Source organism: Lathamus discolor, chromosome 3 (assembly GCF_037157495.1).
Source record: "Lathamus discolor isolate bLatDis1 chromosome 3, bLatDis1.hap1, whole genome shotgun sequence".
Lineage (NCBI taxonomy): Eukaryota > Metazoa > Chordata > Aves > Psittaciformes > Psittacidae > Lathamus > Lathamus discolor.
This window is the reverse complement of record NC_088886.1, coordinates 17375248-17401518: the sequence shown is the minus strand read 5'-3', so window position 1 is coordinate 17401518 and position 26271 is coordinate 17375248. Positions and strand designations below refer to the sequence as shown.

General features: G+C 40.3%; 1 protein-coding gene across 8 annotated transcripts in view; it reads left to right on the top strand.

Moving 5' to 3' along the window:
• FARP2 (FERM, ARH/RhoGEF and pleckstrin domain protein 2) overlaps positions 1-26271 on the top strand; it is a 74140-nt gene that overhangs the window by 22859 nt on the left and 25010 nt on the right. For 7 of the 8 annotated variants that reach the window (XR_010611441.1, XM_065673811.1, XM_065673805.1 and 4 more), the window contains exons 3-13: positions 758-862; positions 2247-2289; positions 4392-4470; positions 6098-6195; positions 8367-8481; positions 16424-16571; positions 17929-18024; positions 18420-18583; positions 18730-18798; positions 19913-19970; positions 21280-21520. Coding sequence is in view for 7 of the 8 variants with exons in the window: in XM_065673811.1 (XP_065529883.1) it covers positions 758-862; positions 2247-2289; positions 4392-4470; positions 6098-6195; positions 8367-8481; positions 16424-16571; positions 17929-18024; positions 18420-18583; positions 18730-18798; positions 19913-19970; positions 21280-21520 (1216 nt within the window). In the remaining variant the exon portion in view is untranslated. The remainder of the gene's footprint in view (positions 1-757; positions 863-2246; positions 2290-4391; positions 4471-6097; positions 6196-8366; positions 8482-16423; positions 16572-17928; positions 18025-18419; positions 18584-18729; positions 18799-19912; positions 19971-21279; positions 21521-26271) is intronic. The other variant, XM_065673810.1, reaches the window with a different exon arrangement.

The window sequence follows — 26271 nt, the reverse complement described above, 5'->3', positions numbered from 1 at the left end:
CAGCCTTGGGCATGGTTGGTTTCTGGGCTGCAAGTGCACACTGCCACTTCCTCTTGCAGAAGCCGAGTTCTAGTGCTATGAACAAAGGCATTGAATGTGCTGTGATGAGCAGCTCCGCGTAGTTCTCATGGTCCCTGGCAGTGGTCAGGCTGGTCCTGTGGAGGCTGCTTGTGCAGCTCTTGCTTTCCTCTGAGGCCGGCTGTGGCTTTCTAGGTCAGCAGTGAAATCCTGTTTGGGTGCAAACTGCCCTGTGCCAGCCTTTGTTGGCTGTCTTGGATGCTCTCAGAGCATCTGCCCAGGTTTCAAGTCTTTCTGGTGTGAAAGTTGCAGGGGGCCATGTGGTCCCTGATGTTGGTATAAGCAAGGGGGTTTTGGCCCCTGCTTCAGCCCACTGTAACTGGGGGAGAGCTACACTGTCTGTCTACACAAACAAATGATGCCGGTTTATGGAAGGAGCTGCAAACAGTGTGCAGCTGATGTAGTGTGGTCTCATAGCTGACCCAGCTTTGAGCAGGAGGTTGGATGTAGACCTCCAGTGACCCCTTCCAGATTGAGTCCTTCTGTGGAAGTGGCTTGCATGGGGTCATGCCTGTGTATTGCATGTTTGCATGTTACAGAAAGAAGAATAAAGGGAAAAACCTTTGAGAGATTTTTCTGTAGTTTCTAAAGATGCTATAATTTTTTATTATTGTTTTGCTGTAAACTTACTCATATTAATCTCATTGTGTTTTTATTGTGTTTTTTTTTACTTTTTCAGTCAAAATGTTATGGTCAGGCTTTATTGGCTGAAGTTTACAAGCATCTGAATTTGATTGAATCAGACTACTTTGGGATTGAGTTCCAGAACATCCAGTCATATTGGGTATGTACAGTTCCCTGATGAACTTGGTATAATACAAAGATGGGGTGAATGTGGTTGGTTGCATGTCAATAGTTTCAAAGCCTGCTGGAGTCTCCTGTAGGATTATTGCTTTCATTCTTGTAAATCTGCTTCGCTCACCAGAACAACAACTAACAAAGCAGAGGTGAGGAATCAGATTCTCCTGCTTGTTAAATCTTAAGTAAATGTATAAAGCAGTTAAGTAGTTGCTGGTGTTCCCCCTTTTAGGGACATGAATAAAATCCTCCTTCCCTCTGACAGGGGAAACGTAGCTCAAAGTGTAGTCTGTGGAGCACTTAGAAACTGGCATTACAATGTGCGATTTTGGTAGTGTTTGTATGTATCTTCAGTTAATTGAGTCTTCAGTTAATTTCCCTAAAGAGTCATTATGAAGCACTTTTCTAATAAATGCAAACTTCAGCAAACATAGACCTGCAAGCTTTTAAAATCATTGATCTAGATAAATACTGACACTCTGTAAGCCTCCTAGTTGCTTATACTGTACCATGCAAAGAGGACAATGTGGCTTCTAAACTAGAAAATGTTCCTAAACTGTGTCTTTGTCTTCTTTTTTTCCTATTACTTTTTCTAGTTTTAGGACTCACATGCAGGAAATGTTACTGAAACATAAAAAATGCTGATAGCATTAATACACACTGTTCTTGAGCCAAGGAAATACAGTAAAGCTTGTTTAGTTTCTATTTCTTCTGCAGAGCATCCAAAGTGTTTCTGCATCTAATAATGTTCTTCAGATCCTCACCTCTCTCTCAGAGAGAGAAGTAACTAGTAAGGACCAAACATAATTGTCTTGTTACAATTTATGGTTTAGAGGGATGGAGGGAAAGTTGAACATCCAGAATACTTCAGTATTAGTTTTATGGATGATTCTTTTTCAAGAACAGCAATTGTCTTTCTTTAAGAATGTGCTTGTCAGAAGAGAAAAAAATTTGGGAAGTTAATACTGAGTGAAAATCCTTAAGCCAGTAAGAGAGATAGAAAGGAAAAAAAAGTTGGACATCATCATGTTCTCCAGACCTTCTGTAATTCTGTAGCCTGGCTCCTGTGCACAGTGTGTTTTGGCACGATTTCTGTCTTCTTGGCAGGGCTGGTGTGCTTTTGCTGACTTGGCTCTTCTTCTGTCCAGATGAGCTTTAAGCACAGATCGGTGGTTTTTCTATTGGTGCATGATAAATGTCAAATCAAATAGATAAGTACACTTTTTTTAAAGCAAGGGAATTGCTGCCATACTGCAGTGAGGAAGAAATACCTACGCATAAATTTCTGCTTGATTTGAATTTCCTTTTGATGTTTTCATATTGTATTCAAATAGCAATGTCAGTTTGTAATTTTTTCTCTTTAATTTCAGATTTGGCTGGAGCCTATGAAACCTGTTATTAAGCAAGTACGACGTAAGTACTTTTTAAAAAGGAAGTTTTCCTTAATTTGCATCTGCTTTACGTGGGTTGCTTTCACAATTACTACTTGATTTACTGGTTATGCTTCCTTGAAAATTGTACTTGGTAGGGGTGATAGTGGTTCCTGTTCGGGCATGCAAACCTGATGTTTTTAATATGTAGTATGTGGTGGGTGGAATGGAAACTTACTGAAGGTAGGCTTCTTTCTGTGTGATATCTAGATAGATTGGATCAGCTGGTGTTACATTGAAGGGAAACATAACACTTGATGTTTGTGAGCTTTTGTAAGTTGTGTTGTCTTATGGTGGAAAGAAAAAGGAATATTCTGGCTTATTACACCCATTGTATGGGAGGAGACGGCCTCTGCAGTAGTGAAATCCTGTCTGAGAGCTGATACACCTTTCAGAAGGGCTGGAACAAAACTGCATTCAGAGCTTGCTGACACACAGGGAATTTCGGTGGGGTGGGTATTCCCATGTCATTCTCAAAAACTCTCTCAGTGTGCTCTGGAGCACTTTTGCTAAGAGAGCAGAGGTAGGGATTGCCCACCCTGTGCACGGCTGCAGCTTCAGAGTCCTCTTTGCCTTGGTTGTGAAATTTGTTTCTGCTCTTTTGCCAGGAGGATATTGCAATAGCAGTGCTATCTTTGCTTTATGCTGCTCTAAAAAGTAATGCAAGATGCACTTTAAAGGCTAAAAATAGTTAAAGAATACAGCATGATAGTTCTTCAGATATTGAAAGATTAGATCAAACTTTCTTTTTTCCCCTTAGAACAGGGTTAGGCTGCTTCCTTGTTTTCTGTTTGTGTAGGGCTTTGTGGAAGAACAAGACCAGGAGAGGTGTGATGGATTCCTACTCCTTTCAAAATCTTAATTGAGAAATGTGGAAAATTAGTACTGGGAGGTAGTTCTGAGTTACTCTTCTGCCTAAAACTGATTGCTAGAAAATAAAAATATCACCAATTCCACCTAGATTTGTTTTTTAACTTTAAGGTCATATTTTTAACTCTTAATGACATTGTTTTTCAGCAAAAGAGCTAAACCACCTATAGAAGAAGGCTTTCTTAGAATGGGTATATAATACTTCCACTCTGATTTTCACCCAATTTCAAATGAACTCTAGTTCAACTCAAGTGGCATCTTTTTATATACTCCACAGAGTAGGCTTGCTTTGTTTTTCCAGTGCTCCTGGCTGGAAAGAATTATGTCTTAGTCAAAAGGTCTGATGGTCTGCAATGTTGCTTGATTACTGTTTCCATATCCTCTTCTATACCATATAAATGGTATATATTTATATATAAATATATAAATTATATATATAAGTATATACCATATAAGTGGTATAGAATGGCACTGGGAAAACTTGGCTTTAGATCATAGGCTGATGTCCATGTATTTCCTGATGGTATATACGACGGTATATTGCTCTAAAATGGTCTAAAACAATGGGGATGTGCTAAAATTTATGACTGCTCTTCTGCATAGTTGCATATGGGGTTTTCTTGTTGCAAAGTGTTACACTACCGACTATTCCAAATAGTTATTTAGGATTCTGTTCAGATAAAAATGATAAATTAGTTTTCTTCCTGTAGTCAGGGTTGACAAGGGCAGTGTTAAAAATGGGAGGATATGGGTATTAGCGGGCATGCTGGGAGCCATGTGGAGCCAGCTGAATCCAGCCAGACTTGTGGGTTCAGTTCATCAACCACTCTGGTGGTGGTGGTTGGTGCTGAGAGAGTCTGTGGGATGTGTCTCCACCTTCCTCCCCTTCTGGGAACTTCTCACTGCAGTGCTTTTGTGTGGAGTCAAGTTGTTGCTTTGAGGTATTATTATAGCTTTAGTGGTACACAAGCGTATTTTTACAGCATTGAGACTCCAGACTTACCTTGGAAGTAGTATGGGTAGTTTTTAGAGGAACTACCTGCAGCATCCCTGTTGATGTGGACAATCTATACCCCATAGTCCCGCTATAGTTAGCCAGCAGGCTGAAAGCTGGCTAGACTTCATGTGTGTTTTATTTCTCTGCTTGCTGGAAAACATAATATGCATGTGCTTATGAAGGAGAGTTCTTTGTGAAATTACAACCTTTTCTTACAGGACCAAAGACTACAATGCTTCGTCTAGCTGTAAAGTTTTTCCCTCCAGACCCGGGTCAGTTGCAAGAGGAATATACTAGGTAAAGTATTTTTTGCAGAAGTTGATTTGCATTACTTACTGAAATAAAAGGAAGGTAAGGGCAAAGGGATATTGTATCTGTTGCTAAACAAAACTTACATTGAAGTGAGAGCAAAAGAGCACTTTTCATTAGTTAGTGTCACAGATTTATCATGCACATGTTGCAGATGACCATTACCAGAAAAAATATTGCTCAAAACAAAAAACAGGCCAGAATAGGGTTTGCCAAACACCATGGTGTCAAAAGAGACAGGATATAGAGGAAATACTAAAATTTATAAACAGGACATATATAAAATAATCAGTACCTATTTTAATAAATGAGTTATCTTTAAACTTCTGAAGTCCATACTTTAAATATCCTACAACTAGCAAACATGCTTTACTGTTCACCTTTTTTTGCTGGTGCTCATCATGAGTAACTTCTGCTGATGGGCAATTAATCTTTGGTAAATTAAGCAGACCTTAATCTGCTTGCTAGCATCTGGGAACATGGTTTGAAGTCTGTGCCTCTAAGAAGGACATTACTCAGGATTTTAGTGTTTAAAGAACTCATTTAGTGCTTCTCCCAGTTGTGCTACTTTTAATTGGAATTCCTTTTAGGGGTCTGCAGAGGTTCCTTATTATCATTCAGACTGACTTTAGAGCAAAGAAGCATGATAACTGCTGTGATATGTACAATTGTCTCTTTTAATGATAAATAATACCTAAATATTTCATTTGCTCCCAATTTTCTTATGTTAATTGGTGTTTCTTGTAAGAATTTAATTAGGAACACAGCTTTTGGGAACAGGAACTGTATTTTTGCCCATTATTGAAGCATTTTTTTGTGGAATTCTGGTCTGTGCTTAGAGCATCTGTGTGTTTCATAATGCTGTTAATGTTATGTACACTTTATAGTAACTATACTGAAGAATTCATTCATACATTCATAAAAATATATTAAAATTAGTTTAGGTTACAAAATTGGTCCTTACCAGCATACTTTCAAGGCTGCCATGTTTCTATCTTCTTCCATGTTCTTCTTTCATCTTCTATCCTTGTATGTTTTGCAGGCAATTTATTACTTACACAAAACTGTTTGACAGAGATCTATTCCTCTTTAACAACTGATTGGGAAATAGTTTAGTTAAATGAGTATAGGAGTATAAGAGAAGGAAATTTCATTTCTTACTGTCTTTGTAGGCTGCGGACATTGTAGTCTTGGAAAATACGAGTAAATTAGTTGAGTGCTAGCAGAAGTGCTTATTATTTTTCCTAACGGAGTATTAGAATTAGCGATGTTCTTCCATCTTTTTCCAATAGATAAAATCAGGTGAAGTGCTAAGTTTCTTTCCAGCTAAAAATGACAGCTGCTGTTACTTCAAAAATCAAACTTGTTAAAAGCACTGTGCTCCTGCTTCCTTGTTCCTGTGTGTTCATTTGTGCTGATAAATTGCATTGGATTAGTCACGGGTTATTTGGTTTGATATGGCCATTCTTGCAAGCAAGACTTCTGTGTTATCTTGTTTTTGGAGAGAGGAAGAATTAGGAGATTCTGGTTTTATAAAACCTTGCTCAGTCATTCCATTGTTCTTTCATGTGTCAGGGTGGTACGTATAACTCCGGTACTTGTAACTCTCTCTCAGGTACCTGTTTGCGTTGCAAATCAAGAGAGACTTGGCAGAGGAACGACTGACCTGCAGCGACAATACAGCTGCTCTTCTGGTCTCTCACCTTCTCCAATGTGAGTATCTCAACTGTGTTTGACATCAGGTGATGTTGCCATTGCTAACCTGAGTTAAATAGCATACAGAATCTTTCATAACTAGAAGCATTTTCTTTCTCAAGGGTAATTCCTTCTCTGCGTGTAGTAAACCTGTTGATTTTGAGCACTGGGATTCTCATCAGGGCTTGCTGTGGTGAAGAACAGCTGATGCTTATGTATGAGATCACTTTGGCTTTATGGAGACTGTACGAAACCAAACACCTTGCATGTTGTCTGCTTTCCCTGGCTCTGCAAACTGGGTCACTAGCATGCTTTATCTTCCAGACAGTTGTTCCCATCTGCCTCTGTGCATCCTTGGCTTTGTTTTTCTTTCCCTGTGGCTGGGGGTGATAAGCGTAAAGAGACTAGGCTGAAGTAAAACTAGACATGTGCCAGGACAAGTTCAACAGTAGGATCGTCAGCAGCTTTCCTCCTTGCTGTGAGTGAAAATGGAAATGGGAAGCAATTAATTTGGGAGCTCCCCATATTGCGGCTTGCTTAGTCTGTACATGCCTAAACACCTAAAACGTGGCCTTTAAGATGAGCAGGTTGAAAAACATGAATGTGTTCAGACACCAAATCAGCCAGAGCAGCTGCAAAATGATAGTGTTTACAAATCTGTAACCTGAGCTGCAGAAATGGGGTTTTGTGCCTCCTTGCTAGGTTCAAACTGGAGCTGTGCTGCTAAATGGTTATTAATTATCTAATTCTGCATTGTAATATAATAATACAATTATAATAATATTGGTTACAGTGATTTCATTACGAGAGCAAATCTAAGTTGTTTGTATGCTGTCAGTGAGCGACATGGTTAAACTTTGCTCATGATTTTCCAGCAGTGCAGTGTGGAGCTAGTGAGCAAATCTCAGTCTCTGGCCTTGCTTAGTTTGCTTCTACTATACTAGAAAATCAGAAGTGAGAAAGAATATGATTCTTTTTAAGATAAACTATTTTACAGAAGTGCCTTTCAATTTTCTCTCTTGTTTCCTATGTTGGCTTGATTTTAAGCAGGATATTGCTGTGTTCTCTTAAAGAACAGCTGCTTTGGATGGGATTATTAGTTCACATAGTCCAGTCTCCTTTCTATGACAGTAGTTGATGAGCAGATGTTATGGGGAAGGCCTCCGAAACAGAGCAAGCGTGTGGCAATACTTCCTTTGCTTTGTCCATCCTGTAATGTTTGCATGTGGCCTTTGTAAGTTGAAGATTGACTCTGCATCTCTTCAAGTTGCCCTTGATGAATTTTGCTTCCATGTATTTGTCTAACTTTTGAATTTGCTTATGTTTCTGGCATCCTTCCATGCTAATGAGCTTCACAGCTTAATTTTTTGTGAGGTTTGTAGGATAACGTATATCCTTTTGTCTTTTTAAAACTTTTGCATTTTAATTCAATATTGTAACTTTACACTTTCCTGATAATGAAATATAAATAGCTTTTTAAAATGTATTTATTCAACTTGTAGTTTTTATATACATGTGCCATACATTCTGCCTGCCTCATGCTTTTCTTTCCCAAGACTTCTGGTCATTTCACGTCTTACCAGATGGAAGCTGTTCTGCACTTCTGATGTGTGCTTTTTTCTTCTGTAAACCTCTTCCTAAATCCACAGCATAATTTCTGAAAGGTTGGGTGTGTGAAGGGGAGACCAAAATTCAAGATGTAGGCACTGTGGGAATGTACAGTCACATAACACTGCTTTCTCTTTTGCCATGTATTTATTTTATACAATACTCAACATGCAATATGCCCTCCTGCCAAGTAGGCTTGTTCATAACTATTTTACATCTTATTTAGAAAACTTAAATTGAAATATGCTGGTTTGGTATGAGATATCTGTAACAAAGAAGTGTTTAGACCACCTCGCAGGTCTTCTACAAGTCTCACATCTTTGACTGTAAAGAAGTCAAAGTCTGAATTTTCCAAACAATGTTGAAATGCTGCTTTAATCCCCAGGAAGTCTGCTTGGGATAAATGTGGATGTTTTGTAAAATGAAGCTGGATACAAAGTGTGATGCACAGATTTGTAGCACTTAAAGGAAAACACATTCTGGCTTTTGGGATCTCTGTAATTCCTTACCAAGTATTTTCGGTCATTGTTCCTTTTCCATTATTTCTTAGTATTCTAACATGGTTTTGTTTTCTGTAATAGCTGAAATAGGAGATTTTGATGAATCAGAGGATCGAGAACACCTTAAAACAAACCAGTATTTTCCAAACCAGGAAAGAATTGAAGGAAAGATTCTGGAGTTCCACAGGAAACATGTGTAAGTCAGAATTAATGTATACCCTTACTGTGTACTCCTGGCAAGCAGGTGGACGGGCTTGGTGGAGGTTGAGTATGCTGCACAATAGGATGGTGTTAAGGTTGTGTAAGTTAAATACTAGTTACACCTAGCAAATAAAGTTGGGTGTAATGATAGTTACATAGTTAGGACCAAGTTATTGGGCAGTAATTTCTCTCAAGTGATTTTTTTTCAGTTTACCTTTAATAACATATCACAGAGAGCTATCGTGAGCTTATAAGAATGGTTTTAGGCAAAATCATTCTTCAGAGTATCCAATCTACAAAGTTTAGGTTCAGCTTGTCATCAAATGCATAGGCCTTGCTTTTTTCTAAGTTATGAAAAGGCAATTACATTGTGCTCATTCTATGTATTAAGCATAATGAAGATGTAGAAGGATGGAGGGAGTGGTAGAGAAATAGCTTTTATCAGAGTTTATGCAATACCTCATCTTACAGCTGGAGTATTTTTAGATAAGTAAAGTTTCTTTGGGACAAAGAAACTATTTGCCACAAATATAAAATTCATTCCAACACACGGTCAGGAACTGCATAAATGAATGCTTTATGATTTGAAATGCCAACTTCATCCACTGTGCACATTCAATATATAGTAAGGTCGTGTGTTTCACAGTCTAATTTGGCTGGCTTTAAAATGTGAAGATCTACTCAGTGCATGCAGCGTAAGTAAGTAAGTAAGCTTGATAAGTAAGCAGGTTTAGAATAGACAATCATAGAATGGTTTGGGTTGGAAGGGTCCTTAAAGCTCATTCAGTTCCAACCCCCTGCCATGGGCAGGGACACCTTCCACTAGACCAGGTTGCTCCAAGCCCCATCCAACCTGGCCTTGAACACTGCCAGGGATGGGGCAGCCACAGCTTCTCTGGGCAGCCTGTGCCTCAGCACCCTCAAGGGGAAGAACTTCCTAATATCTAATCTAAATCTCCCCTCTGTCAGCTCAAAGCCATTCCCCCTTGTCCTGTCACTACAGGCCCTTGTAAAAAGCCCCTCTTCAGATTTCTTGTTGGCCCCTTTAAGCACCAGAAGCTGGTCACGCTCCTTTTGATACAGCCCAGGACATGGTTGGTTTCTGGGCTGCAGGCGCACACCGCCAAGTCATGTTGAGCTTCTCACTGACCAACACCCCCAAGTCCTTCTCCTCAGGGCTGCTCTCCATCCGGTCTCTGCCCAGCCTGTATTTGTGCTTGGGATTGCCCTGACCCAGGTGCAGCACCTTGAGCTTGGTCTTGTTGAACTAAATGAGGTTCAACACTGTCCCAGCTCTCCAGCCTGTCCAGGTCTGTCTGGATGGCATCCCTGCCCTGCAGTGTGTCAGCCACACCACACATCTTGATATCGTTGGCAAACTTGTTGAGGGTGCACTCAATCCCACTGTCCCTGTCGCCAGCAAAGGTGTTGAACAGCACCAGTCCCAATATCAACCCCTGAGGAACACCACTTCTCACTGATCTTCACTTGGACATGGAGCTGTTGACCACAACTCTTTGAATGTGACCATTCAGCGAATTCCTTATCCACCGTGTGTGCCATCTGTCAAGTCCATGCCTCTCCAGTTTAGAGACAAGGATGCCATGCAGGACAGTGTCAAGTGCCTTGCACAAGTCTAGGTAGATGATGTCAGTTGCTATTCCCTTATCCAACAGTACTGTGGCCCCATCACAGAAGACCACCAGATTTGTCAGGCACCATTTGCCTTTAAGTGAAGCCCTGTTGGCTGTCACGATCAGCCCCTTGTTGTCCATGTGCCTTATCATAGTTTCCAGGAGGATCTGCTCTATGATCTTGCCAGGCACCAAGGTGAGACTGACAAGTCAACATATGCTTGTGGAAGGGTAGTCAACCTCCAGGGAGGTTCTGCTGTGACCAAAATACTACTTGAAAGATTAGGGTTTGCATTCTATATTTGCCACAGCTTTTAAGCACACAGGGTTAATATTGCTGAGAAATTCCTGATTGTTCCCAACCATAATTGCCCTAACGTTGGTTATGCAGTTCTTGGAGGCAATAGGTTAAATTAAGATAAAGTGTTTGATAAAATGGTGACGGAGGTTTGATTTCACCCATCGAGTGTAGTTTTTGAGACCTTCCGTATTAGGATTCAGCAGTTTGAAGTGCTTTTGTTAGCTGTAAATATCCACCTGCACAGTTTCTTACGGTTGTATGTTTTAATCCAAATACTATATTAGACATCTAAATTCTCCTTTTGCTCCGGGACTGTTGCTGGCTGACTTTCTTCTAAGACAGAACAAGGACGTTATTCAGGGCAGCATCTGTGTCAAGGCTAATAAACATACTGTGTTATTAGAAAATCAGTTCCTAAGAACTTCAATGATAACTTCTTTTTGTGATCACTCATTTTCAGTTATACTGAATTACCAGTACTGATGTGATTTCCATTTCAATTCTCGATGAAATCAAGTGTTTGCTACTTTTTTTTCTGCTTTTGAACCTTTGAGGTGCATGTGGAAACAGTGAAGGAACAAACACGTTTTGAAGTGATTTTGAAGTAAAATAAGATGTATGCTGGGACTCTTCACCTTAGGAGACAGTAGCTTGAGAAAGGAAACCACTAATTTAATAGAAATATTTCATTATTTTTCTCATGTCAAAAGTACTGAAACAATTAGACAACGACTTCATCTCATACTGCATCCTCATACAGCTCGTAAGACTGTTGTGAAACTTACTGATTCAAGATGCTGCGGAGTCTAAAGGTACAAATGGCTTCATGAAAGGTTTAGGCACCATCATGCAGTACAGGCTGATTGCTTTAAAAGTTGAGAAGAAATGTGGTTTTTGTAGTTCTGGGGTAAGTTACATCCAGACCATCCACAGAACAGCCCTTTGTTAAGCATGTGCCCAGATCTGGTTGAGTTGCTTTTGCTCGCAGGGAATTTTCTTGGCTTCCTTTTCTTGATGGAAAGGTCGTGACTGTCTTCTGAGTCAGTGAGGGACTGGTAATTCTACTAATTAGGGTCGAGCTGTTGCTTCAAACAAGTGACTTCTAATTGTTCTTTACAGTAAGGAAAGTTTGTATTTTTGCCTGTCAGGAAGAAGCCAGTGGAAGGTTAATACAAAAAGATTCCATGTTTTGTATGTGTACTTTTCATTAGCTTAATGAGAATTGCATCTAACACAGCCATGTTATTAAAATGATTGCAAATCTTATTTTAAGGCAGTGTTTTGGAAGTGTGCATTCAAACCATGTTAAGATTAAAAACTGACGTGTGTGGTTAGAAACAGTTACAACAGAACATTAGTGATACCTGAGTATCTTGAACTCATGTTTCCAATCGCCCTGCGCCTTCGGAAAAATTTTTGTTAGAGAGACGTAATTTTGGAAGCACTGCAGTCCTAAAAATAGCTGTGACTTCCTTACACGTCTCCTCTCGCTTCCCTTGCCCAGGGAGTATTGGCCACCCTTTTCCATTTTTAGTAGTTGTGAAGGTCCTGTGTTTTCTCAGAGCACATCCACTTTTTTTCCCCTTGTTTCTGTTAGAAGGAGCAAGCAGGAGCGTGGACCTTGGGCATTTGCCTCCTTGGTGATGGGCGGTTCAGTTAAATGGACAAAATGCTTCTCATTATCCCTGTGCATCATGTTCCTTTTTTTTTTTTTATCTTTATTTCCTTCAGTTGACATTATTTCCCCACTCTAGCTTCAGAAGACTGGTGTTTTCTTCCACTGATGATTGCTTTTGACAGAGGCTTCTTATATAAACAGAGCCTACAGGGATAAAAAAACATTTCTGGTAGGATCGCTCATCTCTACATTGCGACTGCATCGTCTTATTTCTGCCTCAGTTTTCCTCCTCAGCAGCCATTGCTTTGCCTTGAACACCCTTACTCATACACCAGTGTACAGGGGGTTTCTGTGTTGTATCAAGCCGGGAGCTTCAATTTGACTTTCTTGGGCTAGAGTGGCAGCAGGATCCTTCCGGTGCTGTACGTAAGTTGGAGGAGCAGGAGGATGTGTATGGCTTTGCAGAGGGTGTTCAGGCCCTTTGGATGATGCTATGGAGTGTCTCTTCACATTAGAAAGTTGTGGTTTGATGTTAATCTTTATTCTTTTTATTGTTTCACTGTAGCTACCGTTAGAAATGGCAGAAGAACATAAACCTGAAAAAAAAAACAGAATGTGTGTATCCAATCCAGATAAAATACATCAGGAATGTTTATTCATAAAGATGGGAATTGAAAACTTATTTTCTGTTAAATATACTTTGTTTCTTTCACTTGTACAAATACTTTCTTTTAATTCCACAAATATTGAAAGATGAGGTTTACATTTAAATTTGCAAACGTAGTGACAGTAAACAGGAGGAGTTATAGTTTTGGTATAGCACATTACCTGGTTGCTTCAGCCTGAATTAACTTTACTGATTTTATTTCTGTAGTTTATAAAGGGAGAAAAAGAAAAAAGTCGTTTATATTTTGAAGATGGTGTGTTGGTGGTGGTGCAGTTAAATCCCGGCACCCCGGACACTCAAAATGCAGTGGTTTTGCAGTCCTGCAAGTAGTGCGAGTAGAATACTTGCTTCAAGGGGAGTGTGTTCTAGAATTAAAGGTAACATGATTTGCTTGCATTCAGATGGCTGTGGGGTTTTTGTTTGTGTGTACATAGATAAATCAGGAAAGAAATTGAAGGCTTGATAGATTTATGTTTACCTTTACTGTTATCCCTCATGTCCTGTCACGGCTTGTTAGCCTAGTTGTCCGTGATTTAAATTCTTTAAATTGTTTGTAAATTAGAAAAATGATAACTTCGGGTTGCTCTGTAGTCTGAACAATTTCTACACATGCAGTGTTTGACACTGTATCTTTAAACTTCTCTATAAATCACTGGTTTTAAATGTTGTGTAAATCACCGTTTAACAGCATTTATTTTGAATCCATTGCCACGCGAGTATTGTAGCACACAGTCGGTATTTGTCTAAATGTATGTATGCATGTAAGGGACCTTTAAACTAAAACCTATTGCATTGACAGCAGTTTTTGCTGGAAAACACATGTAATCGATAGTTTGTTGTCCATTGACCTGGGGAAGATTAAGTAGATTTATCTGCTTAATGGATGAGCAAAATTAGACCAGATTGTTTTCAGGCTGGTCTGTGCAGCTTAGTCTGCAGCAAACATCTGAGGGTAATTACTCTCAAACTGTTTCTCCTTTGTAACTGTTTGTGATGCAGGGTGAGTGCCCAACATTGCTACCAGCTTTCCCCACTCAAGGCTCTTCCTTGTTTGGTAGGTACAGGCAGGTCCTGTGCATAAAAACACTCTTAAATCTGGGGTGGTTTTTTAGTTCTTTCTGAGATGCGCTGTGCTTTGGCTCAAATCTAATGGAACATAAAATAGCCGTCAGTGGTTCTGCATCACTTGACTGTTTATGAAGAACTTTTAGTACTATATGGCTCCAATTTTCTAGTCACCAGTTTTGTTTCCTTTCCCGTCCCAGCCTTCAGCGACCTTAGCATCAGCAGTACCCTATTTAAAAGACAAAGCACCACTTTCATTCTTAATGTCACTCTTTTCAGAAGAATTACAGCAGGAATTAGTGTGGGTGGAAGTTAAACACAGTGCTCTTAGAGTGTAACTCTAAGAAGCTGTGGCCAAAATTAGTATCTATCATCTACCTTTTTTATCTTAGAAGTGTTTAATAAACAGGGACCATGGTATTTGAGCTATTTTGATGCAGGTAAGGAGTCTATGGGAGAAATTGTGTTAGTAACATGTAAAGCCAGTATAAAAACACTTATTCCAGCATTACCCATTTCATTAACAGGAGGTGAAATCTGCTTTACCTGTTTAAGCTTTTCAACGTACCCAGTTCATGTGGTAACACTGGTAGAAATGCAGCTACAAGAATCTCTATGTAGTTTGGCAGTTCTTTTTCCATTTAAGATCGGGTTTTTGTTCCTCTGTGTTTGTTCTTTGCAATCCCTTTATGCATACATGGTCATATAACACTGGTGTTTGGACAGGTTGGCATATGGGCTGAACTTGTAAAGATAGGAACTTCACTGAATCCCTGCTTTCTGAGGTTGGCAAAATACATTTTGGATTTCCTGTTGTAGTATTTTAGATTACTATTTTCCCCTCCAGAATGAATAAGGCAATAGAAAACTGTTGAAATCCTGTCGTGAAGTGTATGTCAATTCAGGCATACTTTCTCAGTACGTTTTTGTGTGTGTATGAGTTGTAGTCTGAGGAGCATTTTATTAAGAATCAAAGAAGGGTTGTTTCTGCTAACAGCTCCCATTTTTCAAGCGTTAACATACTAAGTAAGTTTCATAATTCATTCCTACATGCAGGTAGTATGTATTGTCAGCGTCCCTGTTTCTGATAAATTCAAATGTAATAATCATTCACTTTAATATTCTCAATATATATTTAAAAGAAATCTCTATGGAGCAAAAAGATTGCTTAGTCTGAAAAATGACTGTAGGTAAGTAGGAGGTATTTTTTAAGGAGCATGCCTAGAAAAGCAAGTCAGGGTAGCAGGAAAATGTATGTAGTACCGACGTTATGCTTGGCACTACATAGGGCGTGAAAATAGATCATACTACAAGTAGCTCATCATCTGTTTTAATGAAATGACACACAGATTTATGGAAGGAAGGACATTTTCTGGAAAGCAGGATTTTTAAACTTTGTCTTTCTGCAGGATCTAATCTGGTTTCAGGACTAGCTGGTTGTAAATAGAGGAATAATTTTCATTCCCCTTGTCTTCCTTGTACCTTACATGCTAATGCACTTGGAAATGCAGGAAAAAAATCAGTCAATGCACTGGTGTAGGTGGCTCGTGGAAGAAACATAATATTTATTATTTCTAATCATTTTCAGTGGAGATGCAGGGGTCACTTTATACAACTGTGGCTGAAGCAGTGTCACCAGTGCTAGTGTCCTGGCAGGTCCTGTGCTGCTTGTGTTTCTGTGGAGTTAGCAAAGGAGAAGGGTCTCCTGCTGTAGCTAGTTCAAGTGGACTGTCTTCACGCGGGCTCCCGTCTGTGTGCAGGCTCTGCTGTTTAGCTCCAGTTCATGGTCCATGGCCACCCCTCCCTTCCCTGAGCACCAGCTGAAAATGCACTGTAATCCAGTAAACTCCCCCTCGTGGAAAAAAAATGGGTGTGGAGGGGTGGGGGAAGGAGCTGTTTTGTTGTGCAGGAGAACAAAATGTCAGTTGTGTCATTTCAGCAGACTTGTGGAGAGGTAAAGGAAGGCTGAATTTGTGACTGGTGTGAGCCAGAGTCTGTAACAGTCGCTGTATTGATTGCTTGGGCTTTGTGCACGCTCAAAAAGGGGTGCTCCATGTGTGTACATCTTCCTCCTGTTTTCAAAGGCATTTCAACAGCAGATGACTTCTTTTTTAAAATCCTTCTCTGGATTCCTTGGCAAGGAAGAAATTACACAGCCAAAGACTGGGGGGATGCGTTGCACCCGGTAGTACTAGCATAAGAATTCTGATGCAGTCCCGAAACCCCACCTGAAATGGGTCATTCTGTTGCGGTATTTGTTTTGCTTCTGTTGTGCTGGGTGTGCAGCTCTTTCATCTCTACTTTTATCTGGTTAATACTGATGTGTATGCAAGCAAGCAGAAGAAGGAGCATTGTGGAATGAATTCAGGTTTGTTAAACTTATTGAATCTAAACTGAAAGTTGTGGACTAGTTAGTTGTTTCAGTGCCTCTGTCTGAGAGATAAATTTTAGTTTGGTCATCTGCTGTTGCATATTTTTCCTATTACAAAAGTTTTGGTGTGATACTTGGAGTGAAACTGCCTAACTGAGAGAGAGAATTCTCATTTGGTGCCAGAGTTAAGACTTAAGTCTTAACATTGCATTAGCAATGTTTGCAATATTGCAGAATCGGATTGCTCTTCATACTTTATTTATTCTTCTTCCTCATTATAGGGGTCAAACTCCTGCTGAATCAGACTTTCAAGTGCTTGAAATTGCTCGGAAACTGGAGATGTATGGCATCAGATTTCACCTTGCATCTGACCGTGAGGGCACCAAAATTAATCTAGCTGTCTCACACATGGGTGTGCTGGTATTCCAGGTAACGTGGGGAGGGCAGGCTGGGTACATGTGTTAGCCTTTCCGTTGGCACCTCTTGGGAGTAAGTCTCTCATTATAACTTCAGGTGTCTCTAATTATTTTTAAATATAGCAAATTTTTATGGTTAAGGGAGTGTCAGTTAAGCCACCCAGGTGGTGTTTGGTGCAATTTGTCCGTGTTGGTGCAGAGAGAGCAGTATCAAACCCAACAGTGACAGCAAAGTAGAAGGGTTTTTGTTGCCTGTTTGAAAGTTATGTATGTGTTCAATGAAAATCATCAGCTTGTTTGGTACAGCCCTGGAACTCAAGTCTGTAATTCTGGAATTTTGGTTCAGTTTCCCTTGGTTTAATGTTACAATGTGGTTTTGCTGGGATAGTGTTGCTCTTAGTTTACAGAACTGCTGTTTCATTGAAGTGATCAGACCACTTAGAAGTACTGGTTTTGTTGTATTAAATAAGCAATTCAGTGATCAGAGTTCTATTTATGAATGCGATCATACTATTTTCCTCCTCCAGAACACACAAGACAGCTTACCTACTAAATATTTCCTTTTGGACACTTAACTCTCCATTCATTTTGTGTCTCATGTTCTCTTGTTACTCTGGGTCAGCTTCTCTTTGGAGATGCATCAGCCACTGCAGTTCCTCTCAGTCCTTTTCAGTGGCCTCTCAGCCCCCCAAATTTTCCATCATTTCAGCTCTTTTGGGTCTTTCTTTTGAGCTCCCATTTTTCCTCTCCCTTTCCTTATAGAGGATAACAGAATTGCTGCGTTAGTGAGTGCTGACAGGGTCCTTCCCTGAGGCTTCGGGAGTCAGTGGTACAGAGAAGGGATGTCTGATGTAGGGCAGCAGGTTGAAGGCAGAGTCTGGTTTTATCCTGGTTTTAGCCAAAGAAGCAGGCTTGTGAGCAAGGAGGATTCCTTGCACATTTTGCAAGTAGTCCTCCATATATTGTACTGCTGAATTATGAAAATCAGCTTGGAGGAGGGTGTCTGCAGTTCTGTCCAGAGCAGAAGGCAAGCAAGTGAAATAAAATGAAACCATCTTCCTTGTACCATAAAATGTCCTGAATATTGATGGAGTTGAAATGTTCCTTTCCCATCTGGTTTTCTAGGTTTTCATTCGGTTTTCTAAGTGTCTGCACAGAGATCACAGGCATCACGCACTTGTAGCTGTCTTTGTACTGAAAGATAAAATTGCTTAAGGGAATATTGTCACCAGAAATAAAAATCCAGTAGAATAGACTGGGGAGGGTGATGTGTGTCTGCATGCACATGTCTGTATACCTGCAGAACAGACACTTTGTTTGTTGCTCTTAGAAAGTTTTGCTGATTTTTAATTGTTACCATTTTAATTCAGGGCAATACGAAAATCAATACCTTCAACTGGTCGAAGGTCCGTAAGCTAAGCTTCAAGAGGAAAAGATTCCTTGTTAAACTCCACCCAGAGGTCTGTGTAAGTTTTAATATAATAGTAGGCTGATCGGTGTTGAAAAAAAATGCATACACTTAGTTTTATTACGGAAAATTCTAGAGTTTGTAATTCTATGAAACAGCTTCAGTGGGGCAGCCTTGGCTTCAGTTTTCAAGTAAAAATCTTTCCTTTCTCACCCCATGTCTGTGTTCTTAGATTTTTTTTGTGTGTATCAGCCTAAGCTTATCCTTGACATAGGCATAAGCATGTGTAAATGTAAGATAGAAAAAGAAATTAAAACCACGTATTTGGTACATCCTGTCTCAGTAGTTTTACTCTGAAAATGCTGAGCATTTTTATTTGTACCTATTTGTTCTTTTCCATTTCTCTTCCATTGCCATTTTGTGTGCTACTTAACTTCTGTGATTTGTTCCCAGGGCCCATATCAAGATACGCTGGAGTTCCTTTTGGGAAGTAGGGATGAGTGTAAAAACTTCTGGAAAATCTGTGTTGAATATCACACATTCTTTAGGCTCCTTGATCAGCCAAAGCCAAAGGCTAAAGCAGTGCTATTCACCAGAGGGTCATCATTCAGATACAGGTAGGGAGAAACATAACAGATTCATTAAAGCTTGAATTCCTTATATCTTAGAAAATGAGATCAAAAAGAAAAAGTATTCTAAAGTCATTCCATCTGTCATTCTGATCCAGTGTTTCATAATGTTTGTACTTTTGTTGGGTTCACAGCGGACGAACACAGAAGCAGCTAGTGGATTATATTAAGGACAGTGGGATGAAGAAAACCCCATATGAAAGGTACATACAAGTACTTTTTTAAGGTGAAATGTATTTGACACTTTCATGGTGCCCTTATTTCCTAAATTTCAGTGTTTTCAAATAATGCTTGGAGGCATATTCATTGGTTGAGTTCTCAGTTACTGAGGTCTACCTCAGATTTAAGGTAGCTGAAATAAATTGAAAAAAAAAATAATTATACTGTTGTGATGATTTATGGAGCTTAGGAAAGTTTCAGCATCACATTTTAATGTCCATGGACAATGTGTGAGTTAGCATCTTCAGTTCCTGTTTTGAAGATTCACTGAAATCAGTGAGGACTTGTCTGTATGTCACTGTAGCTGCGCAAGTAGCCAGTGGTAGAGCGCATAACCGATCTTTGGAGCTGCAAGCCTCAAACTGTGCCCTTAAATACTAATGAATTTCTAAACATATAACTAAATAAGTTAAGAATGTGCATTTTAATTATAAAATTGCCATTTACTTACTTAATGATTAAACCATCCAGTCTACATGTGGGAAATTCCTTATAGTCTTCAATCTGAAAGATTATAGGAACTTCGTGGGAATTTATAAAACTTTGTTTATCTACTATTAATATGTACTTTTAATGTCTTAGACTCCAGCTGAGCTCCTTTTTAATATGAAAGATTGATTTCTTTTCTTGTAAATTATTGACATAGAATTACTCTAGCCATGAGTGTGATGCAGGATACCACATAGCATTTTGTATGCCATAAATTATATGGTTAACTGAATTGTAACTTGTTTGTAAAATTGTTGCAGATTAACTCATTCTGTTCTTGAAGCCATTCATTTGTAGATGTTTATACTGATGACAAAGGAAGAAGTTAAACTAAGAGTACTATTTAGTCTAGTCTTCTGCCCCAAGTTGCTTTTGAGTTCTCCTTCAGTGGTATGAATGATCTGGATCTTTCTTTATTCCATTTTCTGTATATTTCTTACTCTTGCTTTGTTTAATTTACAACTCTTGTGGCTGGTTCAAGATTTTAAAAAATGTGATAAAATACAGCTTGAGATGTTTCTGTTGGCTGCTAGAATGGAAGTAGCTGAGTTGGGAAGGGAGAAGGCTGGTTCATGTCTTGGATACTCACGGAAAGCTCTCTGTTTGCAGGAGGCACAGCAAAGTCAGAGCGTCCACTCGTGCTTCAAACACAGATGTGCCAAAGCAGGTCAGTTCTGCAGCACTCTATATTGCAGTCACAGAAGTTGGCAAACAGCTTTCTGGGATAACAGTGGAGGAGAGGTGCTCTGAGTCAATTGTTTGTCTGGAATTACTTTCACTGTTTGATCTTTGTCCCTGATGCACATCTTCTTTTTGTGAGCGGTATCAATTTCAATAGTTGTAGCCAGTGGAGTGTAAGGAGAGTAATCACAGAATCACAGAATCACAGAATCCCAAGGGTTGGAAGGGACCTAAAAAGATCATCTAGTCCAACCCCCCTGCAAGAGCAGGGTAACCTACAGTACATCACACAGGAACTTGTCCAGGCGGGCCTTGAATATCTCCAGTGTAGGAGACTCCACAACCCCCCTGGGCAACCTGTTCCAGTGCTCTGTCACTCTTACAGTAAAGAAGTTCTTCCTGATGTTAACGTGGAACTTCCTATGCTCCAGTTTACACCCATTGCCCCTTGTCCTATCACTGGATATCACTGAAAAAAGCCTAGCTCCATCATCCTGACACCTACCCTTTACATATTTGTAAACATTGATGAGGTCACCCCTCAGTCTCCTCTTCTCCAAGCTAAAGAGACCCAGCTCCCTCAGCCTCTCCTCATAAGGGAGATGTTCCACTCCCTTAATCATCTTTGTGGCTCTGCGCTGGACTCCTTCAAGCAATTCCCTGTCCTTCTTGAATTGAGGGGCCCAGAACTGGACGCAATATTCCAGATGCGGCCTCACCAAGGCTGAGTAGAGGGGGAGGAGAACCTCTCTTGACCTACTAACCACTCCCTTTCTAATGCACCCTAAGATGCCATTTGCCTTCTTGGCCACAAGAGCACATTGCTGGCTCATGGTCATATTTTCCTTTTCAGAGTTCAGCTTAACTGAAAAGAAAATGTCATACTTTCTAAGTACTATCTGACTGCTTTCTGGGGAAGTCTCAAGTTTATTGCATAGATGCCTTCCATAGTCAGTTCCGAGAAACAAATGATGCAAGTTGAATGCAGTTGCTTTACGTGCAAGACGTTAAGGAAGCATCGCAGGGTTATGCTGTCACTGTTTTATGCTACTTCCCCTTGTGTATGCCTTTTCAGCAGAGGCTATAAAATGCATGGATTTAATCTTCCATCCAGTTATCAGAATTCAGGAAAACTGATCTTGCCTCTTACTAGGGCTGCCGGATCTGTTTCTGTATGCAGTGTAAAATGAGCTCTTTTGAAGCATGTATTCCTTCTGCATTTGGAGCTGGATGCTACATTTGGTGTTATGTATTGTAAAACTATTTTTCTGTTGTGTTTCTAATTTTCTTCTTAGAGTGTCCCATTCATTGAGGGCTTGAGAAGCCCAGGGTCTCCTGCCTCAGCGGCTGCCCCCTTCCACTCAGTTCACTCATCAGCCACTCCTACTCCTGTCCTGCCCATCTTTGCAGAAACCAGCCCTTCCTCTTCGAACCCCCGAGAGCCATACACAAGGATTCCAGAAAAGAACACTGCAGCACCAGCCGAAGAAGTTGGGAGGAAACTGATGCAGCAGCCTGGATCTCCCATGCTCCAAGGTGTTGGGTTTGGTAGTGTTGCAGGAAACTGTAACCCTGCTTGTCCTGTTGTTGAGAATGGTTGCCATTTAGATCTAGATGTAGAGAGGAGTAGTAAGGAGAGCAGGGTTGCTGTTTGTAAAAATGACAATGATGAGGATGACTTTACCACAGGTGTTTTCGTTGCTGAACAAGAGCATCAGCATGGCAGTCGGGGTGCCCCTCTTTTCACATTGACAAATTCACAGTTACAGGTGTCAGAGGAATTTATTGATGATGACCCAGCAGAAATTTCCTTTTTTGCTGGTGGCTCTGAGGCATTTTCATATGTGTACAGTGGTTTAGAGTTAAAAGGCTCTGATTTCTCTAAGCATATGTCAGAGTTGCCTGGCTTAACTACAGATGCCCTTCAGCAAAATACAGTCTCTCCTCAGTCAAGCCCTGACAGATACTCAACTGAAGCTGTAGATATGAATATGGAAGATGAGTTTGAATTTGAAGAAGGGAGCGATTTCAACGGCAATGAGAGACCATCGGATACCTCGGAGCTGTTCAAGGTGAAGGCTCAAGCAAGCAGAATGCAAAGCCTCCTGAGCCCGTCCGAAACGAGTTCACTTGTTAACAACCGCTCCGAGAGCAGCTCCCTCAATAACTTGGTGCTGAACGGCGCATCCTCCGTGCATGCGTACAGCTCTGCGAACCATTCGGAGGCCAGCTCCATGGTGAACTTCCCTGCCTACTCGGTGCGCTCCGAGTCCAGCTCAGCCTTTCAGTTCACAGACATTATTGACCAGTTGGAACAGCTGAGCTGTCCACCTACCACCACAGAAGACTCCAGCAGCACAGACACGGATTCCTGGGACTCTGAAACTGCTGCGCCGCTGGATGTAAACCTTTTCTTTAGTAACCCTTTTGCTCAAGCCACCAGTGAAAACTTTGCTTTTGACTTTCAGAACAATTTAAAAAATCTCACTCAAGAAGACTGGGCAGAGAAGGCACATGTCAATTGATGCTTGATTTTTGTGATGGATCCCTTTGTGCTGTTCAGGCTTAGAACTGAAAAGGGTGTGATGTCAGTCACTTTAAGCAAGAAAACTCTAATCCAGTGACTGGATTTGTAATTGCATAACATAGTTGATTTTTAGTTATATATTTTCATGTACTTCCTCAATTTCCCTCAAAGCATCCTAGGTTTGGTGCTGCCTTAAAAGCCTCACACTGCATCCAGAATGTGCTACCATAGGCTACAATGTTCATAAAATACCGCCTTTATGAAAACCCATTGATTCCAGGAAAGTGTCATTACTGGCACATGTAGCCATCACAGACTGCAATATATTGAAGGACTTCTTTGACTGCAAATGTACCTGTAAGAGTCTGGAATAATACACTGTTCCTCCAGCATCTGAATACAACAGTAACTTTTGCACATGATTGTTAACAGGCAGACACATCCCATAAGTCAGCTGTTTTCCTGCTCTGTGGTGAGAGTCCTCATTTTGGGGCTTTTTTATTTGTTTGCTTGTTTTCACAATCAAAAACCAAAAAAGGACAATCTTCAGCTATGAAGGAAAGTTTTAAACTATCAACCTATGCAACGTCTCTGTGGTATACTTCGAAGAATAAATAACCTACGTGGTAGTTTAGAAGAGCAACTGTGTATGCAATCAAATGAAAGGAGCCAAAACATCTTGTGAAGACAATCAGTGTATTTTCTGACTTCAAAGTGCCTTCAGCAGTCTAGCAACAAACAAGTACCCTTCTGCTTTGCAGCAGTTTGGAGATATATGCATAGACTATAAAAGCACTTAATCCCCATTGCATTTTGCCTCACCTTTATTTAATCACTCTGCATAAAATGCTTACAGATTAATTCATGAAAGTGTCCTTTATCTGTGGAAGACAGATGGTGGTGGTAAACCCAGTGATAGCTTTAACTTTCTCTTCAAAATTTGGGCTACAATCAGAAACATACCGTGATCTTTCTGAGCAATTGAGGTGTGAGGAGGAGCCAATACTGTAGAAAACAGAGCTTTACTGCTTTCATGATTTTTTTTTTGGTCAGGTGGTTTGATGTGAGACTTGATCTGTAAGTTTGAGAGTGTAACTGAAAAGAGAGTTACTGAACCAGTCACATCTAATTTAGCAATGATTATTGGGGTGAAACACTAGAAGTTGTGAAATGCCCTTCCTGCCTGCCAACCTGATGGATTGGAGGGGTGAAATTCTGAGCTGCAGCTTATAATAGCAATTTTTTACAGTGCTTTGCTTTTGTATGAGCAAGAACATGAAATATAGAACACTTGTCTGAAACCTTTTGATGGAAGGCTTCATTTCCTTCAACACTTTGGTTTTGGGGTTCCCTGTTGCCCAGTTTTCAGTCTTTTGCAGAGAGAGTGCCATACTAGTACAGTGAATGCCTCCAAAATAAGCAGTTTACAGTTACAAGCAGAACTCTATGCTCCATATTATTCATATCTGCTTTCTTAAATGTGGACTTGGTATATTGTTACAAGACCTCAATTCTTTGCTCAAACATTGAAAAAATCCTGTTCTTTCTCAAAATTCTGATAACTGCAAGAGAACTCCTCTCAGTGAGTGGTAGAACATGAGGAGGTAAAACCTCCTTTAGTCGCCCATTTCTTCCAGTTTAGCTTTTACCAAGGTATGATTATTCTTCATAGCATTTACTTTTACACTGTGGTTGCTGTGTTTGAGTGGTTCCACTGTTGTTCCACAGGGAAACCTGTCCCCTTTGTCAGTGGCACAGGAAATCAAAGCACATTTAGCACAAAGTGTTAGTTTGGACCTACAGGAATGTGCAGCACTTTGATTGCTCTTTTTTGTTTAAGTGCTATACTTTATTTTTGTTATTTTTTTTTCTTCTGTTGAATGTGTGTTCTGGCTCTTCATGTGGCTTTATTGGTACCTGTGGAGGTGATGTTGTGGATGTGTAATGTGGCATTTCTAAATAGGCGCTTGGAGGAGGTCTTCAGTTGTGCCCGAAGCTGGTACCTTTAAGTATGTTTTAGGTGGTTTGTCTGATTTCCTTCCCACGACTACATTGTGTAACTTAAAAAGGAAAACAAAACAGAAGAAAGAAATCTGCCCGCAGACTCTTTTACAGGTGGTAGAGCCAGGGACAGATACATGGATAAAGATTCCAAGAAAGACCGTTAATGTATTTAGAAAAAGAATCAGGATTCCACTATTTGTGTATAATCATGTCTGCCTCCATTTCATGTTCTGTGTTCTAAGTCACAAGCATCCTCTCTAAATGTGTTGGAATTGTTTAGTGTGGGAATAAATCCAACTGAATTGTCTAGGTTTTCAAAGGATCTTAGGAAGAAGCCGCCTGTATTTTCAGAAACCGTGCTTGGCAATCCTGAGAGGCGGCTTGCCTGTATGCTGTCTTGCACCACAGTTAAGTTGAAAAGGCGTATGTAGTGTTTTCTTCATGTATTTTGCAACTGTGCAGATCTTTTATTGGCAATTTTAAATCTCAGGGATTTTTTTAAAGAAATACAAGGTAATAAGAGTCTTAATGCCCCTTTTGTTTTCTAAAGGAATGGGTGTGACTAGGATCTTGATCTTAGTACAAGATGTGTGGATCCACAGGTGAGGATGTACGTGTACAGAGCTGCTCAGATGAAGGTTTTGGTTACGGTGTCACCAGGAACACTGATCCTTCACATCATCTTGACTCCTCTGTATACCTGGATTTAAGGTGCTTGAGCAAAGGCAATGCTGGTCAGCACCTACAAGCTGATACCTTTGTGGGGAGTGCACACCATGGTGTACTTCCAGGCTGTGTGAGAGTTCAGTGCTGCTGCCTGTTATATCTTTGCTGTTGCTAATTGATAGCATGTAGTTGTCGTGGTTTCTTTCTGGGCTTTTCTGATGTGGTTTCTGAGGATATAGTTGCATGTTTAGCCCTGTTGTTTTATTCATGGTTTCCCAGACAGGCACAAAAGGGGAAAAAACATAGTTTATAAGCAGAGTTTTTTTATTATAGTAAGAAAGCTGTGAGAAAAGGTTCTTTATCATTTCCTCTAAAGTGTTAAGTTCAGGTTCGCTTTCCAATAGAGGTGGAGAGAAAACCAGCCTGCCTTTAAGGGAATGAGATGAAGCTTGGTGCTTCACAGTGAACTTGAGTACCAATTGGGAGTTACTTTAGTGCAGCAGAGGCATGCCAGGCATCCTCTTATTCCCCAGCTGCCTCCTGAGGTGGCAGAGAAGGTGAGAGAAGGAAAGGCTTTCTGTTCTCTGCCCATATAATTTGTCTTTGGGTAGTCTAAGGGAATTGGTGAACTTTGGGGCAGTGTGGTTATTGTCCCAAGTGCCAGCATGCTTTTAAGCTTTCAGTGTTACTCCTTGTGGTTTGTTTTGGTTTCTTTTTATGGTGTTGATACTAGTAAAACTTAGTTCCTGGTACTGATTTCTGTGGTAGGAGTAGATGAAAACATAGGTGCAAACCTTCACTTGTCAATGGCAAGTGAGTGGTCATCCTCTCCTCTCCCCAACACTCACTTCTGCAGGTACGTTCTTTCATGTTTGCTTTCTTCCCCCATCTGTGGGAGGCTGGGGGGGGACAACATATATAGGTACCTATATTTCTAGTCAAGGTACAGGTTTTAGTGTGGGGGTTCTTCAGTACAGCCAGCCACTGGGGTTGCCAGGCTTGTTCTCCTGCTCTAGACTGTGCATCCACCAGCTCTTGCAGTGGTGGATCAGTGAAGGGAGCGTGCTGGAGCTATTGCTATTTGCCATCC